The sequence below is a fragment of the Caretta caretta genome, chromosome 2, assembly GCF_965140235.1.
Source record: "Caretta caretta isolate rCarCar2 chromosome 2, rCarCar1.hap1, whole genome shotgun sequence".
NCBI lineage: Eukaryota > Metazoa > Chordata > Testudines > Cheloniidae > Caretta > Caretta caretta.
The window spans coordinates 196,162,313-196,183,730 of NC_134207.1; the positions used below are offsets into that span (position 1 = coordinate 196,162,313).

Here is a 21,418-nt window from a genome sequence, read left to right on the forward strand (position 1 = left end):
TGTGAATGCTTTTTTGTGATGTGCCATATATTTTCTTTGGAAGGCCAAGGCAAAAAAGAGAGTACATTGCACTTGGGACAGGGGTTTGGGGTCGTTCATAGTAATTTATGCTCTGTCTTCTACACAAATAACTTCACCCATCTGAGTAACAATTCCATTGTGGCACCGGGGCAGAAGAGGTGAGGGCTGTTTTGTTTCTAGAACATGGGGAGCTTTTTTTAGGTATCCTTGGCTTAGCCGTTAAGTGCGTTGAAAACAAGGTCAAACTTTGAAATTGTGGTGTTATTCTATGGGAGCAAACGCAGTGAGCAGAGGTCAGAGGTAAGATAAAACAGCCCCCCTACCTTTTCTTGAGGTTGACTTTCCTGCAGCACCCCCTTCTGCTCTCTCACTGTGCAAGGGACACTAGTTTTGCAGTACTTTGTCAGTTACATTCACATCCTCAAAAACTAACAACCAGATGTGGAACTTATTGCTCCATTTACATCACTGCAGAATTTGAGCCTCTGTTTGGGATTTTGCCCAGTGTGCTGATTGCTGAGCCAACGTCTGGTGTAAAACCAGAGCAACTCCACTGAATTCAATAGAGCTACACTGAATTTATACTATCGCAACTGAGAGCGGAACTTAGTTCTCTGTATTCCAAAGACAATATCATATATGACTAATCACAGTCTTACTTACTTAGACTGTTGGTAAGAATATGCAGGTGCATGTTCACTGGATGTTTCCACTGTCATCTGTTGCTGTTGACCACTGGCTTCCTGTGATGAAGATGCTACTGTCTGCGGAGAAGTCTCAGCAACGACACCCTACGGAAGCAAATAGGGACACAAAGGTCTTACTGATATTAATCACATGAAGGTGTTCAGCACCATCTCACCACTTCTTTATTTCTGTGTATCGGTACCATTGGTCTGCATTGTTGAGAGTGTCTGAGGTAACAGAAACCACACGTGGAATGACATAAATGCTATCAATTTACAAGGAGATCTGGCCTGGCAATGAGAAACAGCCTCAATTCATAGAGTACCTGGAGCACTGTGCTCTAATATGCAGTAGTGAAAAATATCTACACATTATGGGGGAAATCCCAGCCCTGCTGAAGTCACAACGTTTCCATTGACTTCAGTGGAACCAAGATTTCACCCTGTATATGTTATTTTTATTACATACGCATGGTTGATCTGTTTTTACCACCTCACTTACACTGACTTTACTTTGGTCTAACTTCTGATTTACGCTGGTGTGAGAGCAGAACCAAGTCCCACAGGATTTTGCAATATATACTGCTGTAACACACGGTGCAGACAACGTAGCACGCTTTGAACAAGTGTATTTGCATTGATGTAGTGTTTTTATTTAGAATGTTTTCTCTTTTAATATAAATTTAAGACAAACTAAAGATTTTACCTAATAGGACGTTGCACTAATGAGGCTTTGAGGCATATATGTATGCATGTATTCTACATTATATGCATTTGCCTTGAAAACCTGCAATTATAGTGATTTCACTGATAATTTTGTTTGTCCTATTTTGGCATTTTTTAGTTTTTTACATTTCTATTGGCTTGTGAAATTAGCCATATTCTGTTTACTTCTGTGCTTGTGTGCATCAACCACGTCAACGATACCCAGCAGCGCTCTTCTGGGATTAGAATGTGGTAGTAGATGGCACCCTGTAGATCCAGAAGAGGGAGCACAAAACACCCAATTATCGGAGTCCTAGATAAACAAGGGGTGGTGCCTTTTAAATCTCTGTGACAGAGTGGTCAATTTCTTTTTCAAAGGTTCCTAGAGTCCACTGCCTGCCATGCTGACCAATACTGGCTCACTGTTTCCTTGTAAGCTCCCGTCTATCTGCGTCCATCTGTTGTCTCTTGCCTTAGATTTAAATTGTAAACTCTTTGGGGCAGGGAACAGCTTTTTGTTCTGTTTGTACAGCACCTAGCACAATGGGGTGCTCGCCCATGACTAGGTGCCATGGTAATATAATAAAATAATAATTGCCAGATTATAGCACATTTTGCGGCAGGTCTTCTACTTCGTTCCTTTAATAATTAATAAGGCTATTCAAAGTAGTCATTATGATATATTTACAGCAAAATCTGATTTAGGGTGAAACTGATGTGATGAAGATTTAAATAAGACCAGCTGAATAGGACAAACAAACAAACAAACAAACAAACAAACAGTAGGGGCCTTTCCTACCAGGTGGTAGATCATTTGGTATTCAGAGAATTTGAAGCTATGGAGATGGGGAAACTATGGTAGATCCACTTGACTGCGGGCGGAGAAGTGCCAAAACAACTGCTCGAAGAGCATCCTCAACTGGCCAACTCATGGAGCAATAATAGCATCAACTCCAGAGGAGAGACAGCCGAAGACTAAAGTATTGAGACAATAGTGCCCCTCACATTATCACAAAGTAGGGGAGAAGAGGTTAAAAACAGAAAGAAGAATACAAATTTAAGAGTAATAGCATCTTTATTTCCCAAGCCTCCCTCTTGTTGTGTCAGATGCCCTTATGAAGATGCACAGCAGTGGAGGTTGGGCTGAAGTGCTCCCGGCAGCTTGTGCTCTACAGGGTTGAGTAAATACTTACTCATTAGAATGTCATCAGCATGACTCAGCCCCAAGGAGGGAGAGAGCGAATCCTTCCTCAAGGATGAAAAAGCACTCAGTCAGTGCAGCATCCTCCACGTCTGTATGTACAAGAGGAAGGTTTCCATTGCTCAATCACTTTTTCTGGTTGCTGTATGTTTTCAGCAGTTACCTACACTCACTAAGGACTGCAGCAAACCCTCTTGCCATCTTCTCTTCTGGAATCTCTTTGGGTTCGTGGTTTGCTGGTTGGTTTTGTTTTCCTGCATTTTCCCATCTCCCTCCCAAATACATGAAACATCAAGAATGGTTTATTCCATTTCCTATGCACAGCAAAACAAATGCAAAAACAAGAGCTCTTGCAGATCTTCAAAAAAAAAAAAAAAAAAAAAGGAAAGAAAAGAAAAGAAATTTGAAGTGCAATCCCAAATCTAAGAGCAGCATAAGGTCTGGTTTGATAGAGCAACATTAGGCCCTTCTTGATATACAACAGGTTCAATGAGGAATAGGTTTGTGATTTGTCACCCCTTCACCCTACTTGCATGAATGGAGGTAAACTTACTTCAATGGGGACAGCTGTTGCAGGCACAGGAGTGTACTGGGGAATGTAGGTCCCTTGCATAGGTGCAGCAGCAGTCATATACTAGAATAAGTCAAAGGCACATTTATATTAGAAACAGAAAACCACACTACAACCACAGATGACTGTATTAGAAGCATTACACAGATTTGGTTACAGTACAGAAGATATTGGTTTGTATACACTGTATGCCACACCATTATTTTTTGCTAATAATTTTACTTAATGGCAGGAAATTGGCAATTAAAATCATACATCGTAACCTGCTTAGTGATGGCACATATGATTGAAAGCAACACCAAGAGATCATAGTATACACTGCTGATGGATTTGGATTTTATTATTTTGTCATATGCTTTATAACTGGAGAGAGTCCTATTTCTACATATGAAGAAAATACCAAGGAGACACAATAACATCTCACACACACAGTGATTATGCAGAAAAGTCCCAGGAAGCTCTTGGAATCCACATTTTTAAATGATACCTACAAAAAACAAACAAACTTAGGGCTGAAATTAGCATGCTTCTTCCACACTACTCTTTAAGCCTGAACATGGGAAGAATCAAGTCTGTGGGGATATGAAGATCAGGAAAGATCAGATATCTGAGAGTTTCTGCTTTTTGTACTTAGAGGCACTAACTAAATTTCCTTCTACATATGAATTATTTTTAATATCCGGGAAGCCTTTTTAAATATCACAAAACTTTGCCAAATTTTTATTCTGTCAACATACAATACTAGCTTCTTCTAAGATATTCTCTCACCCAAGCACTACAGGAAACGAGTCCTTAATTATGAGTGGATGTGAATTTCACCATTGGTACAGCATTATTCTCTTCATGCACAGCATTGCTTAAGCAGTTCTTGACTGAATGCACCAGATTGTTCAAATGCTCAGATGTCGTATCAGTATTAAGTTGTCAGATCTAGGCATTGTTCTTACCCAGTCCTATCTGTATACTTGGACAAAAATCACAGAGTATGCCCAATCTCACAATTGTCTGGATGGCACCTCTAACATGTTGTCTCCAAAGATGCCTTGGAGAGCTGAACCTACCCAGGATGTATTTGATGGGAGAGGGAGGAGGAGGAGGACGGATAGCTCAGTGGTTTGAGCATTGGCCTGCTAAACCCAGGGTTGTGAGTTCAATCCTTGAGGGGGGCATTTAGGGATATTGCAGATTGGTCCTGCTTCAAGAAGGGGGTTGGACTAGATGATCTCCTGAGGTCCCTTCCAACCCTGATACTCTATGAGTTAAACAAGACTGGAGGGTTTCTGGATGAGTTAGGAGGTGCTTGCAGGATTTTTTTCCACTGATTATTGTGAAATACACATTTCAAACTCTTTCTCAGCTCACCTTTAAATTAACTGTGTTGTTTGAAATGTCCACAGCAAAACTGCAATATGAGAATACAAAGAGGGGTGTAACAGATGCACTGCCCAAGAAATGTTTGGGGTGCAGAAATGGCACATACAAGAATACTGAGGGCAAAATTCCACAGTCCTTGCTTAGGTAAAAGTCCCACTGACTTCAGTGGAAGTTTTGCCTACATAAAAACAGTGAGTAAGAGTGAAGGATATAAGCTCACATTAGTGGCACCACATTATGTACAGTATTTGTAAATAATTATAATGAAATTCACTGCATCTTCCTTGAATATGGCCAAAAAGAGACAGGAGTGTCACTCATCCATATTACGTCTGCCTCCTGCCACAACTTCCTGATGATATTTTTTTGTTTCTCTTCAAAAAGATAATTGTTACAGATTGAGGAGTTCAGGGTTTTCTTGGTCAATGTCGATTAACCTATAACATTTAAGACAAATATCCCTGTTGTACTGCAGCATATAGTAGGGCTATTCTCTGGCCATGAGCATTAGTCACGAACAAGAATATTATTTGAGCGTGAGCCCGTTCAGCTTCTATTTCATTCAATCTGCTTTGTAATGCTACTGTCATCTGGTGCCACCCTATATGCTTGACAGTATTCTTCCAATTTAATTGTTTGCTTTTACGTGAAGTACTAACTCTCATAGTTCCACCAAGCCTGTTTTAAATTCTCATTGAAGTTTGTTTCTCTGAAGCAAATTATTTTTAAATTAAAAACATCTATGTAAAGAAGAGAAAAAAAAGCAGTTCTAGGCAATGTTGTTTTCTTTTAAGTTCTTCCTGGAACCCAGCAGAAAATCAGCATATGTGCTCTGAATCACTAGATGTGACTATCCCTATCGTCATCTTAGTTTGCACACAAATAAACACATAACTAAATAAAGTCCTATGAGACCTCACAAAATTATTAAAACACTTTTAAAATCAGGCCACTTTATTTGTTTCAATATCCTTCAGTAATGAGTTTCACAGGACACGTATAGGAGGTATGCATGAAATATTTATTTTTATTAGTTCTAAATGCACTGCCCTTTGGAGTACAAGAGAATCAGGAGACTATTCCCAGTTCTGCCACTGACTCATTGAGTGACCTTAGGTAAGCTCCTTTGTCTCTCCATCTATCATTTTCTCCTTCTGTAAAAAATACTTTTCTTTTTTAAGTGCTTTGAATTCAATGGATAAAAAGCAAAGTGGGCCAAATTCACTGATGGTTTAACTCCACTGACAGAAATTGAGCTATACTGGCAGAAATTTTGGCCCCATAAGCATTAAGTGCCAATCCTGCAAACAGATGCACCAATATATATCTTAGGGCATGTCTACACTGTGGAGGTAATGTGCTCTCCTGGGGTGCATGTTGCTCATTAATTGGTCCATGAAGATCCTGCTAGTTTATGCCAATGGTTCCCTAGTGTGCTTTAACATAGTACTGTTTTAAATGGTACTACATTAAAGAACAGTAGGGGATGCTTAGGGCACACCAGCAAGGTCTACATGGACCAAATAATTACAACACATTAGTGCACTTTAGAAATCACAGCCCCCATAGTGCACACTGCTTCTCCATGTACTCTGACTCTTAGATTGCTGCTCATCTGTTAGCCCCTCACTACACATATTCACCAGAACCATCAGCTATCTCTTAGTTACTTACATGGCACCCATTACCAGAGTATTTGAGCACCTCATAATCTTTAATGTATATGACCTCAAAATACCCCTGTGACTTGGGGAAGTGTCATTAACCCCATTTTACAGATGGGGAACAGACAAACACTAAGTTTGTGCCAGAGAACAGAATTAAACTTGAGTCTCCCGAGACCCAGGTTAGTACCAGAACCACAGGACCATACTTTCTCTCATCAAGGATCCCATGTGGACCCCTTAATGCCCACACACAGTCCAACTGCTTTCCATAGGACTCTGTGCAGGTGTTAGGTGGATCTGTTTACCAGACTGGAGATGAAAGTAAGGACTGAGTGACTGTTTTTCTAATAGTATAGGGGGAAAGGTCAAAAAGAGAAACTGATCAATTTTTTCTCTGCCCACCATCTCTGGGGTTACCTCAATCAAGGCCACCCTGATTTCTCTCCTTTCTAAACTAGATAATCCCAAGCACTTTAATTTCTTGTCATCTGTGCTCTACAGTTGGTTAATCTCTGAAAGTGACTGTAAGATGGCACTGAGGAGGTTTCACGTTGACTTTGTCTGAGTAATTTCCATACTAGGGGATGGACTGTGTCCACTGATCTCTTCCTGTATTGGGATGGGACCTCAGCTCTCTCTGACACATCATATGCGTCTTCTCCTAAACCTTACGGAGTGTGGTGGGCTAACAGATGGGCTCAGACTAGTGCTAGCTACCTTGGGGAGTGGGGAGAGGTGGAGTACAAAACTTCCTTCTCTCCAGCCTCACAGAAATTCTGAAGAAAAATGGAAGTTGTATTATCTTCTCTGCTCAAATTCATGTGTGGTTGGGATTCTGCATTAAGAGTGTTCCTGGAGGTAGCCATGGCTCAGGGGCTCCCTGGTGGTCCAGCTCCATTGGATTTCTAGAGGCCAGAGCTATACCAGAGTCACAGGGTCTCAATGTAGCTGGTTTCCCATGGGTCCTTGGAAATTAGCATAATTTGGAATAGGCACTGATGTGGGGGAAATCTCTGCTAGGAGATTTGCATAGAGATTTCCGCTACTTAAAGCCACTCTCACATATTTTACTGCAGGAAGTGGGAAATGAGTGTGAGATACACACACACATTTGTTCAGCTTGTAAGTAAACAGATGAATTAACTAAAAGGAAAATGAAGTTTCATTGCTGCCAAAATGAAAATAGGAATTGAAAATCAAATGGTTCTCCATTTTTCTCATGTGCCATCATCTGGAATGGAGATTCTGCAATTGGAATGTAGTTAGTCCATTCTGACTTGTGCATATTCAGCAGAATGGCTATCGCTCACTGTCCCAGCACTGTATTGGCTTTTTGACAGCAAAATGAATAGCAACTCTAAGACACCGGGAACAGTAAAGTAGTGTCGGTTTGGCGCAATCATTTTTGTGACTATAACTATATTTTAAAGACGGATAATTTCCACCACGAAAGAGAAACAGTGTGGGAAGTGCTGATGCTTCTGATTTCCCTTTAAACTGCTACTGTTTTCACATACTGCACCCAGAGCACCTTTGGTTTGCGCTCACCCTGTGCAATGTTCTAATGCACACCTCAGGATGTCTGACTGCTTAATTTCAAGTCTTGCTTATTACAGACACCAATTTAGCTTTGATTGATTCCTCTCACACTCCCTTCTAGGGTTTTTGTTTCTGTCTGAGGACACAAAGTATAGAGGACAAAAAGTCCCAGAAGTCTAACAAAATGTAAAGAAATATATACCTTTTACACCACATAGTTTTACGACCTTTGAGACTTATCTATTGATTTGCTCAGAATGTTTATAGGTCTAGTTGTTTCTTATATTGCAAATAGAAGAAGCCTTTTGGACATGAAGAGTTAACTCTCTTGGCCACAATAAGTCTCAGGATGTGCTACATCATGAAAGCCGAACAGGGATGGGTGGCATAACAATACTGATCATATTTCCCAGGTTCACACATCACGACATCAGAGGAATTTGGAAAATACCAATTAATACCTATGTTTAATTATATTCTAGATATAGACTCTGTAATTTTTATCCATACTGAGTAGTATTCGTTCATCTGAGTAGTCTTACTATGGTCAATGGGACTACTCACATGAATAAGTACTACCTAACATGAGTATGAGGTAGTACTTATTCACGTGGCCTTTAGAAAGCAAAAGAAGTGTGAAAAACCCACCTTGGTTCTTTCATAGCTGTGGGTCTGTTTTACAATTATTTAAGGATCAAAAAGATACAGTGAATCCTGGGAAGATCTTTTCTCTCACTGTAACAATTTACATGCTCACCACAATACTCAGATACTTTTTAGTTGAACTCAGAAATAAATGGAGGAACCTATTCTCATTTTGGTGAACATTTACATGAGTACAGTCCTACTGAAGTACACTTAAATGGGACCACTTGTATGAATAAATGCTAACCAGTCTGACTCATGTGAGCAAGGGTTCCACAGTTTCACTCTTCGTGATTATCTGTGCTGTGATGAAATCCACATCGTGTGTGTGCTGGAGTACACTGATAATAGTTAGCTTTTAGGATCCACTGAATGAATGCCAGCTCTTGCTTACGATCCAAGAAGTCTAGACACTGCATCAGCAATAGAGCTACGTGAAAACATTTGTATTGTTGGAGGAACTGATGAAAGTCACACTGTTGCTGGATACATTTTAACCATAAATTTCTCCCTCTGGGGAAAATTGCCTTCCTGCCTTAGAATTCCCTCCCCGGCAAGGTGCAAAAGCTACAGATTCCCTGAGTCTTGTGAACCTTGCTGGTTCAGGCTTTAACAAAATACAGAATAAAATCCCTTCTCTTTGGGGCATTCTGCCCCTGGGTTCTACCTTCTCATCTGGGAGTTCCCAGTTCCCTGATGGATTAAAGTATTGCCTCACTGTATGCATCCGATGAAGTGAGCTTTAGCTCACGAAAGCTTATGCTCAAATAAATTGGTTAGTCTCTAAGGTGCCACAAGTACTCCTTTTCTTTTTGTGTTCTTCCAGTCTATAATTCTGGCAAGATGGAGTTGTAGTTCAATGGAATACAGCTCCCAGCAACCATAGCTTCTGACATAACATACAGAAACTTTCTGATTTTGGGGCTCAACTCTAGAAGCCCTACAGAGCTGTGGACTCTGCAATTTTTCTATGAGTTTTAGTGATAATTTTAAAATTCCCTATTAAAAAGATGTGAGAAACAAAAATGATGATTTTTATATATAGCTGTATTTCAATATTTTTCTCCACAGTTATAGTGGTCTTAAATACAATATGATTTTGTGAGATAAAATTACCATAGCGTAGCCAAGAATAGCATCCTTCATTCAACAGATCTCAGTCACTGGGCTATCTCATTCATTGTTCAAGAAGAAACCAGAAATCTTTAGAAGATTTCAACTCCCTTCCCTGATGCTCATTAATACAAGGGGATTTACAAACACCAACTATCACGTCCCTTTCAACCTTCCTAATGAGATATTACCTAATTCTCTGAGCAAGTTAGATCAAGGTAGAGAGAAGAATACTCTCTAGTTCCAAACGAATCTCCTTTACTCTCCATGAGCTCTAAGTATCCTTCACAAATCTTTACTTTTGGAAAACAGAGCAATGAAAAGGTGTTAAAAGAATAGTGCAGATGAGCTAAGAAGTCCCTTATACAATAAATCTTTTTAATTTCCCAAGCTCAGGCCTGCTACTGAAGCAGAGTGAACAGCATTTTTCAGATAAAGGATATTTAATCCAGGTGGAAGTGAGGAAGTGAATTCAACCAGATTGCTACACATAGCCATGAACCACACCGGACTCCTCATTGTTTTTGTGGATACAGACTAACACAGCCACCCCTCTGATACTATATAACTACAATCCTTTCTATTAATCCCTGAGGAGGAGGAAGCCAAGACTGTTAAAATATTTTCAAGTTAAGTGTTCATCAAAAATGTTTCACCGGAAATAACCAAACCTGGGTTTTCTGACGTGGCAGGTTTGAATTGCCTGCTTATTTCTGTAGCGTGTTACCGATCTTTTTGGACAAGCAGCACAGTGCCTTCTCAATGCTAACAGCTGATGAATGTGTCTCACGGAGGCTACCTCCAAGAATCTAGTCTTAAAAGATGTAAACTACTCTACCCCCAATAAGCGAATTTCCAAGCAGTTTGGATGAATTTATTGTTAAGACAAGGTGAAAGAAACATTCAGAGTTGTTACATAATGACTCCTCCTGCATCGCACACTTTTCCATTTCTGTTTTAACAACATCCTTGAGTATGGACAGCTCAAGGGCCTAAAACTGATACAGATGTAGCGATGTAATTAAAAGCTGATAACTAGATGAACAGAGAAGGAAAGACAGAAACATAGGAGAGATCATATAAGAATTAGTATTTATAATTTCATTGAAGCAGAAAGAATTTTACGATCACCTGTGTGGAAATGAATACACAGATGAGAGATATGATGTAGTGAGCCACTGGCATATACCATTGAGAGTACACCCATGAAGCCCGTACAGGAGTTGAAATACAGTATTGCTCTTTCCTTTGCCCCTACAAGATTCCTAGAATCCAAATATTTCTGTAAGTCGTAATGAAAGCTTTCTATAAAAAAAGGCAGTTTTAAGGCTTTTTGCTGGATTACCTCATTATGAAGAGCCTTATAAAGGAATCTTGGATGCATAACGTTTTACTCAGATCCATCAGTTACATTTATATATGATCATAGAGTGAGGGTAACAGTACCTTCAATGGAAAATGAAACTGCCAGTAAACATAAAGAAGTATAGTTTTAGCATATTACAATACAAAATGTTATTTTACATGGGAATAAAAATCAGTTCAGTTCATATCCTTCGTAAATTTACATGATCATTAGTTAACTCTGTGTGTCGAGGGGCGGGGAACGGCATTTTTGTGAGATTTTTTTTCTATGTACTTCAAAATCTTGCAGTTCATACTCAGTACCTACTGAGGGAAAATGAAGATCAAAATCAGTGGATGTTCTGCCAGAGTAAGGACTGATTAAGAAAACTACAGGATTTGGCCCTAAGTATGCTATTTATCCATTGTGAAAGGGTGTAATGGCATGGCATCCACCACTCACAAGTGCCCCCTTTCTGGTCAGGTGTGTCTGCAGTCTTTCAGTTTATGGTGACCGCTGTTGGTGGTTTCTCAGGCAGGTTTTCACTGACTCAGCCCTCCAGCCGAGTCACTGGTTGTATGTGAAAAAGAACTAATCCCTTCTGGTGTATACAGTCTTTAACTCGTCCCGGCCCTAGTATGGGCCATACCCACAGGGCTTCATCCCTGGAGACACTGTCTTCCTGGGGCCCTCTCTGGGTTCAGTCCCAGGAGCCAGCCAGGAGCGCCTTCTTTGCTCCCCCAGTCCCTGCCAGCAGACTGATCTGTTCGTGGTCCTGCAGCTCCTTCAGACAGCCAGGAACACAGTTCTATCTCCTCCAGCTCCAGGAAGCAACTGACTTTCTCTGGCTCTGCAGCTTTTTATGTGCTCCTCCTGGGCCCTGATTGGTTGCTCCCTGCAGCTCCTCTGATTGGCTGCTTCCCCTGCAGCCATGCTAGGCCACTTGGAGGACTTCTCTTCTGCCTCCTCCCTGGGATGGGGTGTGGCAGAATCCCAAGGCTCCCACAGGGGGCCTCTGGACCTAGTCCATCCCATCACAAGGGATTACTGAAATGTGTCACACTGAATCTATTCCATGGCAATCTTACAATGAAGTGGAAATGCAGTTTTTCAGGGTGCTGATTAAGTGGATTTAACTGTACTGTCAGTTCACAAGTCAACACTGATCTGCTATACTATATAGCCAGGTATTCAGTGCTCAAAGTGACGAGAGGGTTACAGGATTGAGCCCCTGCACATTTTAGCAGCAGAAACAAAACACTGGACACCTCAGAAATTACATAGTTCTAGGGGAACTTGAACTAAGGGAAAAAAAGAAGATGCAAGAGACTGAAAAATCAAATCAAATGCTGAAAGAAAGAGAATGACGCAAACAGACAATTATTATTTCAAGGGTTTGGATCATCCCTTGTGCTATATTCCTTTCTCCTTTACCATATTATCACTGTGCTCTATTCCCCTGCTCGGATTTATACTGCAATTTTACAAGGGTTCCTGTACTGTGTCCATCCCATTTTGAGCACTACATGTCCTGAGTATTCCATGCTAATCAGGCAAGCAGCTCATGCGTTCTGTGCATTGTGGTAAGATGTCTCATTCTGCTGGGAAAATGTGATAAGCAGCTAGTGCTGATGAAATGTGAGAGGAGTGATCTTTCATGCTGACTTTAGTGCTGAATACCTCTTAATACTGGTAAGTGGTTAAGGCCTAGAGAACAAGAACATTTAAAAAAAAAAAAAAACCTTTCTCTATAATGCCCTATTTAATATAGCTTTATGGGTGTGTGTAGCACTTATTTCCCCAGGAATTATATTAACAATGCTTGAAAGGCCCGTTGAAACAGATGTGCTTTGGTGTTGGCTGAACAGCAGCATTCCAAGGCTGTTCCTTGTGTGGTAGAGCTCCAGAGGAGACAGATCCTGCACATATACATTCAAATAATATACAATCACCAGTCTGTACCGATTCATGCCTAAACTCCCTGTGCTATTCTGGGGAACACAAATATCAACAGTATGTATTTTAATGTAAAGCATACTTAAAGTCAGTGCTGAGTGAAAAACAGTTCAATTCAGTAGAAAAAAAATTAGGGCTGTCAAGCGATTAAAAAAGTAATCGCGATTAATTGCACCATTAAACAATAATAGAATTTATTTAAATATTTTTGGATATTTTTGACATTTTCAAATATATTGATTTCAATTACAATACAGAATACGTGTACAGTACTCACATTATATTTGTTTTTTATTACAAGTATTTGCCCTGAAAAAAATAAAATAGTATTTTTCAATTCACCTAATACAAGGACTGTAGTGCAATCTCTTTATCATGAAATTTGAACTTACAAATGTAGAATTATGTATGTAAAAAAACTGCATTCAAAAATAGAACAATATAAAATTTTAGAGCCTGAAAGTCCACTCGTTGTTCAGCCAATCGCTCAGACATACAGGTTTGTTTACATTTGCAGGAGATAAAGCTGCCCGCTTCTTGTTTACAATGTCACCTGAAAGTGAGAACAGGTGTTCTCATGGGACCGTTGTCACTGGCGTAGCAAGAAATTTACATGTCAGACACACTGAACCATGAAGGGACCTACGAAACTTTAACTACCATTCCAGGGGACATGTGTACATGCTGATGACGGGTTCTGCTCGATAACAATCCAAAGCAGTGCGGACCAATGCTTGTTCAGATGTCACCAGCAGAAGGTTGGTTTTCTTTTTTGGTGGTTCAGGTTCTGTACTTTCCGCATCGGAGTGTTGCTCTTTTAAGACTTCTGAAAGCATGCTCCACACCTCATCCCTCTCAGATTTTGGAAGGCACTTCAGATTCTTAAACCTTGGGACGAGTGCTGTAGCTATCTTTAGAAATCTTACATTGGTACCTTCTTTGCATTTTGTCAAATTTGCAGTGAAAGTGTTCTTAAAATGAACAACATGTGCTGGGTCATCATCCGAGACTGCTATAACATGAAATATATGGCAGAATGTGGGTAAAACAGAGCAAAGAATGTACATTTCTCCCCCAAGTTGTTCAGTCACAAATTTAACTAACATGTTATTTTTTTAATGAGCATCTTCAGCATGGAAGCATATCCTCTGGAATGGTGGCCGAAGCATGAATGTTGGGCATTCATGAATGGGCATACAAATGATCAGCATATCTGGCACGTAAATACCTTGCAATGCTGGCTACAGAAGTGCCATGCAAATGCCTGTTCTCACTTTCTGGTGGCACTGTAAATAAGAAGAGGGCAGCATTATCTCCTGTAAATGTAAAGAAACTTGTTTGTCTTCGCGATTGGCTGAACAAGAAGTAGGACTCAGTGGACTTGTTGGCTCTGAAGTTTTACATTGTTTTGGTTTTGAGAGCAGTTATGTAACAAAAAAAATTTATATTTGTAAGTTACACTTTCACGACAAAGATTGCACTACAGTACTTGTATGAGGTGAATTGAAAAACACTATTTCTTTTGTTTATCATTTTTACAGTGCAAATATTTGTAATAAAAAAGAATATACAATTTGATTTCAATTACAACACAGAATACAATATATATATATAAATGTAGAAAAACATCCAAAATATTTAATAAATTTCAGTTGGTATTCTACTGTTTTAATAGTCTGATTAAAGTCTGATTAAAACTGCGATTAATCATGATTTATTTTTTTAATCGCGATTAATTTTTTTGTTAATCTCATGAGTTAACTGCAATTAATCGATGGTCCTAAAAAAAATTAATTGCTCTTCTCTCCACATTCAAAGTCCACTGTATTGGTTGTAAATAATTTTAGAGAGGAACCAAAACAAAGTCAGAAAGCACAAGAGGAGAAGCTCTGAGGGAAATGCTTGAAAGAAGAGTCGGTAACAATGGTTGTTCTTGTTGCAGTTTTATTCAGGTTGTCAATTTTTGAGAAAAATGAGGAAAAAAACCAATCCCGGGGTGAAGGAAGTTGAAAAGCAGAAAACCACCGAGCAAAGTAACAACGGGGAAGACATTAATACACTTACAAACACCCATATTTCATCCTTATGAATGTTCTCTATCTGACAGAACTCTCCACACAGCACTTAAGAGGTACCAGCTAAATGGTTGACAGACAGATGCGGTAAGTTATGGCTCAAAATGTTTGCTTGCCAGACAGAAAAAGTGACATTTTTTGCTGAAAATCCTTTAAGGTAAACTGACCCCGTGTCTGCTGGCATGCTGCCATTTTTCTATAACCTCTTATTACCATGGTGTATTTCTAATGGATTGGGTATGGTGCTTTTCCATTTTGCTAATGAGAAAAGCTAAAGGCCATTACTTGTTCTGATTAAGATCCCTGAGGGAAAGAATGTGATGTGTATATTACTAGGGCATATAAAGAGAAGTATGTGGCATTGGTAATCAATCAGACGAGAGGTAGACAAAAAATACTGAAATCTTATGCTGTGACTACAAAGGAATAAGATACGGAAAGACAGAAAGTGTCTTTAAAAGGTGACTTATAGGGGAATCAGTTATAATGATATCAGTATGATCAATGACTATGGCTACTATCTGGGAAAAATGTAATTACCAAAATGAAAACTTCCAAATGGCAAGCACTGATCAAGGGCAGAGGTACTGCCATATTTCTAAGAGTACTGTCAACTCTCATTCAAGCAATGCATGACAGTGTCTTCTACCAGAATTACAATGCTAAAACGGTTGATTCTGTTGCTGGGAAGGGAGTAGGGTAAAAAAGGGGGTTGTAAAAATTTGCTCTGAACTTAAAAACTTGGCTAAATCTCAGCCCAAGGGCAAGTTAAAAATTTAACTGTTTTTTGTTTTTTTTTAAAGTGAGAAAAACGATTGTGTGTGGTTCTATGGGCTTTTTTCCCCCCTTCATTTCTGTGCACTCATCAATGGTTTCAACTGAAGTAAAACAGGGTTTTGTAGACCACTGATCTGTTAATCTTAAAGGACATTCAATCAAAAATGTACCATAAGGAGCACTCCTCTATTTGCAGGGAGATAGACTGGATGGACTAATAAGGTCTCTTCCTTTACCGATGAGTAGGATCTTTTACAAATTGTAAATGGTTGAAATATTGAAGCTTGGAGACCTATATTCACTCATTTTAAAGGACTTTTCATTTAAAGCCTGAAGTTACCGTAGGATACGTGCCCCTAGTGACAAGTGAAGTCAATGGAGTCAGAGGTGCATATTCTAAGGCAGGATAATATCCTTTAAACACATCCACAATAAAACGTAGCAGTAGCACACATGTAATTTACACTACATTAATTCCAATTAATACTATAAATAGTTGCTGCGTGTCAAAAAAAGCCATCTCTGCAATGTCTCCTCAAATGTACACTGATGAGGTAGACATGAAAGCTGAAAAAGCCCACCTACTGCTATCATATTGATATCCAATTGTCTGTGGCTTTCATTTGAGCTTTAAATGTAAAAGATACCACACAGCCTAACACCAGTTATCAGTAATCATTGAGGTATCTGTGCTCCACTCATGCGAGAAAGACAAACACTACACAACTGTACTTTAGCACATATGGTCAAGCAATCAGGGTGGGTCAAAACATTCTGTTCTAAAACCACAGCCTAGTTAGTGAATTGCTCTTCCCACAGGGATCTTGCAAGATCTATTCCTGGGTTTGGTTGAACTTTCCGGTTCTTTGATAAACTCTTTGGCTTTGGTGCATTAGCCACACTGACTGACTGAGAAGCTCAAACATCTTCATTTTACGCTGACAGTAATGTTGTTGCAAAATGTCCCCTTTTCTATTTTCTTTCTGTATAAAACCCACATTCAAAAACAAGATAAAGTGCAGGGAAAATATTTGCAGTTGACAAAGCCATAATTGCACTACAGCCAATCCTCCAAGAATGTGACAAACAGTGTGACAAAGTGGCCACTTTTCTACTGACAAAATGACTTTATATCAATACCTTTAAGGCCCCAGGACTTACAAGATTCAGCTTACAAAGAAGAACCTCTAATGACTTATGTATGTTATGTTGTATACCTATGCTTCTGCTGAAATAGAAATCAATAGGGTTAATGTTTAAAAGGTAGGAGACTGGCTGTTCATGGGGATGTAGGAGGGAGTGTGCACAGTTCTCTCAGTTATTACTGGCTGATTTCAGAGGTGATGAATTTTGCCCCTGGGGAAGTGTGTCAGCCAACCTGTACAGCAGTAACACCCGCTTCCAGCATTGAAGGAATTATAATTGTGCAAACTGGGACAGCAGCTGCTTAACTGTCATTCCGGCCTCAGGACTGGAAATTTTTTGCTTACGGTGAAAGATCATGAGAAAGAATGCAAGGAAAGTGAAGTGAAAAACAGAGAGCAAAAAAAAGAGAAAAAACTACAGCAGCCAAAGAACAGTACGGCCAGTATGATTAGTGAGGGAAGAAAAATGTAAAAACATATGAGATTCATGATGAATTTTGATGCTGGTGTTTGAAACATTTTAATCATTTACCACAATTTAGTTCTTCTAAAAATTCTGAATTGCAGTCAGGATCCCTTGATGTTATGAGTTAAAAACAAATATTTGACAGGAAATAGATTAAATTCCAACTCCTGGTACACTGAAGAGGTAAGAGGTCAAGTCAAATCTAACTGGAATAGGTAATTTCTACCCTTTCCTTAATGAGGGACAGCTCATCGGCTGACGTAAATTGGTAATCTCATTGGAACTGCACCAGTTCATATCAGCTGAAATTCTGGCCCTTCTCTTGAATGTCTTTTCTGTGTTATAAGAGCTGCACTAAACCACTGTGATGGTTTACAGTAGAATCTACTGTCCATGAAATATGAAACAGTCCACAATCTGCAGCTCATTCTCCTTGAGACTACCTAAGTGATGTTACGAGAGTCATTTAGTTAAATGTTTCCATAGAGCTCTGAAAAGATAAATTGTAATATGTGCTGTTACTACTGCCTACTTCAGTATATCTCCCAAAAGACTGCAGTCCCATTCTTCCCAGTATGAAGAACATACGGTATAGGCTCCCTCATGCACAGCTACTACTTTCAAACACAAATTTGAAAATGAGGAATAGAATGTTAAAGAGTATCTCCAGACAGTGTGTGCTGGTTCTGTCTGAACCAAAAGTTTCTATAACGATCCCACAGCTAGCTAAACAGAACTGACAACACACGGGGGGCTTAGAACGAAGTGTAGTTGTTGCAGTGTCGCAGTTTGCAGTGGGCATAGCTCCTTCTGCAAAGGTCTCCAAGGAATAATTATGGTCCAGAGGCCCTTTAATCCTTTAGGCCACTGCACCAAACCAGCACACACTTCTCTGGGGACACACTCTAATCCTAATTTTCTAATTTTTATTTGAAAGTCGTAGCTATGCATGAGGGAGCCTATACCGTATGTTCTTCACACTGGGAAGAATGGGACTGTAATCTTTTGGGAGCTATACTGAAGTAGGCAGTAGTAACAGCACTTATCATTGCAATCGTACATTATTACTCCTTGGTATTAATATCCAATAGAATATGTAATATAATAAAATTCCTAGTTTTAAAATTAAGCTTGAATAGATGCCATGGGGCATCAGCTCATATTTTTCTCCTCAGAAACACATGAACATGTAACACTGATTGTGAAATTTACAAGAAAATGAATGAGAGTGGATTTATAAACTTTCAAATACAACATTTTATTCCTCACCTTCTGTTGCAAGTTAATTACTTCAAAGTCTCCTATCATACATTTTTGATCTCCAGCTCCTTTAGATTTAGTTTTTAAACAAAGGCCAAGGAATCTCAAGAAGGACACTGTCCTTGCCGAGGACAGATGCGTAGTATAAAATAAAGCAAAGGAAACCCATTTGTTCAGCCAATATACTCTGAATAGAATTTATTTATTTTCTATTAATCAGTTCATCACCTACCACAACTTGCCAAGAACAGGTGAAGTTGCTGTCATTAAAATGTTAGTTTAACAGCTATGTCTTGCTCCATAACCTAATTACCACCAAACTTTATAGCTGGCTGAAAAATTGAATTAATTTTCCTGGAAAATGTTTATGATGGACAATTATGCCTGAAAGACTAAAATTGTGACACTTCTTTGCTGCCAAAAAAGCAAATTCCAGAGTCAACAACCCTCTTTTAAGAAAGCTATGTCACTCCACAGCAAGTCAGTCCTACAGACAATCAACTGGGGCATTCCTGCCAATACCAACGGTGTGGTGAGGGAATAGGGGAGAGATGGCCTTGAAGATAACGAGGTCTCTGGGCTCTGGTAAGGTAGAAAATTAACATTTTGTTGGAAGAGACAGGACAGAAAGACTGGGCAGGTAGTGGGGTGTATGCAACAAAATGCCAGGAGAGAACGGGAGCCAGTGCTCCAGCATTAAAGAAAGTTAGGATAGAAGGAGATACATTACCAAACCACAGCTATCATTAAGCTTCACTGGAAAAGAGTCCAAAGGAGGGTGATGAGACCAATTCAAGGAATGAAAAGATTAGATTGTTGGGAGGAAAAGCTTCAAGAGAAACATGTCTCTCCAGCATAGGGAAATTGGAAATGGACGCTCGAGTGTATTCAGCGATTTGGATATTCAGATACCTGATTTCAGCCAGAGCTGGTTGTTAACACATGAAAGATTACAGCTGTTGTGATTAAAAACTAAAGGCCAAAATGTCCCTGGCCCTTTTGCAGGTGCATGGTGAGGTGAGAGGTCAAGGACCCTTCTTCCTACCTGTCTCCTTACATACCCCATTCAGAGACCAGTGGAAAATTCAAAAGACTGGTGCACCTTGTCCATTCCCGCTGAACACTGGGGAGATTGGAGAAGGATTATGCCTCTTGGAGGTACAATCGTTCCCTGAACTCACCCTAGGGTGGTCCAGCTCTCATTTGTCAACATAAAACTGCCATGTTCAAAAGTTATTTACTACGTTAGAAAAACACCACCATTCAGCAAACTCTGAAATTCACTTGATACAGCTGATCTCAAACCCCTCACTACAGTTTAATGAAATGTGCTGACTGAGCTTTTTTATAGTTAAAATTGGTTATTATGGTACTTCCAAATTGAGTCTTTTAGGACCGTGAGGATTCCACAACTACATAACAAAGACTGGTTTCAGAGTAGCAGACGTGTTAGTCTGTATTTGCAAAAAGAAAAGGAGTACTAGTGGCACCTTAGAGACTAACCAATTTATTTGAGCATAAGCTTTCGTGAGCTACAGCTCACTTAAAGACTCAATCTCACATAATTCACAAATAATAAAATAGCATCTGAGGGCATGGAGGGTATTGCCATCAATGACTCCCTATGGCACCATAAACCACTTAAGCAAAGCTTTGACTTTTTGAGAATTTCAAGCAGAAATCCCAACATGCACAGAATACCAGCATAAGCTACCATTTAGTAAGACTGTACCCTTACTAGATAATTCAGTGGATCTAGACATAGAAAACCCATGTAATCTGACCTTGCATCCTTAATTACTTGATCCAGGACAGGATGGTACTTCCAGGTGAGTAAGACATCAGCAGTGAAGCATGCCCTACAAATGTACCTCAAACGTGTATTATGGTCTGGCAATTTCCCTTAGAAAAAATTTAAACATTTGACTGCCAGTATCTTGGCCACATAAAAGGGTCATCGCCGTATTGCAACGAACACCAGTGGAATTCAATGGCATATTGTTTGTGGTCCTGGCACTATGCCTGGATAGGCAACCTACGTCCAGGCTATGTCATTTTTGTAACTGATTAAAAACATCAAAAATAGAGATGATGCAAATATAATTCCTTTTCAATTCCACCCTCAGTGCAACCTGTAGGCATTTTCCCCTTGTGGCATTGTCCCATCTTCAGGAATGTCACAGCATCAGTAAGCTAGTGTTTCCATAAAGTCTTGTTGTGCCTGGAAATTAAGCTTTCCCTACGAGAAGCCACTGGGGATACAATTCATATATTTCTGTTCAGAACACACGCATGGGCAAAAATGCTTTGCTTACTGAAATGTACACATCATCCACTGAAACAAACATCATGAATGGTTTCAGAGTAACAGCCGTGTTAGTCTGTATTCACAAAAAGAAAAGGAGTACTTGTGGCACTTTAGAGACTAACCAATTTATTTGAGCATGAGCTTTCGTGAGCTACAGATCATGAAGTGAATTGTAAACACACTGACCCACCTAACACGCAGTGAAACAACTTAGCCCCAACCGTAGAAGGACTTTTCAGAGTTAACAGTGTGAATAGCTGCTCTTTGGTTGTGTAAACTCCAGGTGGTGAAAGAAAAACACTGTTTTGACATATAGTTCTTGTCTCATTTTGGTATGTTGTGCTCAGAAAACATTTTTAAATGGTATATCATCTTTTGAAATTACATCGCTTAAATGGAAAATAGAATAAAGAAACTATCCTTCTTATTACTTAGTTTCATACTGGAGTCACATTATTTCTTTTCAACAAAGAACAGAAGTTAGAGATAAAAAGACCACCTACCCCATCTCCTTGCCAATGCCTAATAGTTCTCTGCAGTACAACTTCTAGTTTTAAATATCCC

At 39.5% G+C, this 21,418-nt stretch overlaps 1 protein-coding gene across 4 annotated transcripts in view; it reads right to left on the reverse strand.

Annotated features, from left to right (window-relative positions):
- Positions 1 to 680: 680 nt before the first annotated feature.
- The window catches only part of LOC125631634 (RNA-binding motif, single-stranded-interacting protein 3), a 1,082,196-nt gene continuing 1,061,458 nt past the window's right edge, over positions 681 to 21,418 (reverse strand). For all 4 annotated transcript variants that reach the window (XM_048838637.2, XM_075125723.1, XM_048838640.2 and 1 more), the window contains 2 exons: positions 3,167 to 3,247; positions 681 to 812 (listed from right to left, as the gene is read on the reverse strand). In XM_048838637.2, coding sequence (XP_048694594.2) covers positions 681 to 812; positions 3,167 to 3,247 — 213 coding nt within the window. The remainder of the gene's footprint in view (positions 813 to 3,166; positions 3,248 to 21,418) is intronic.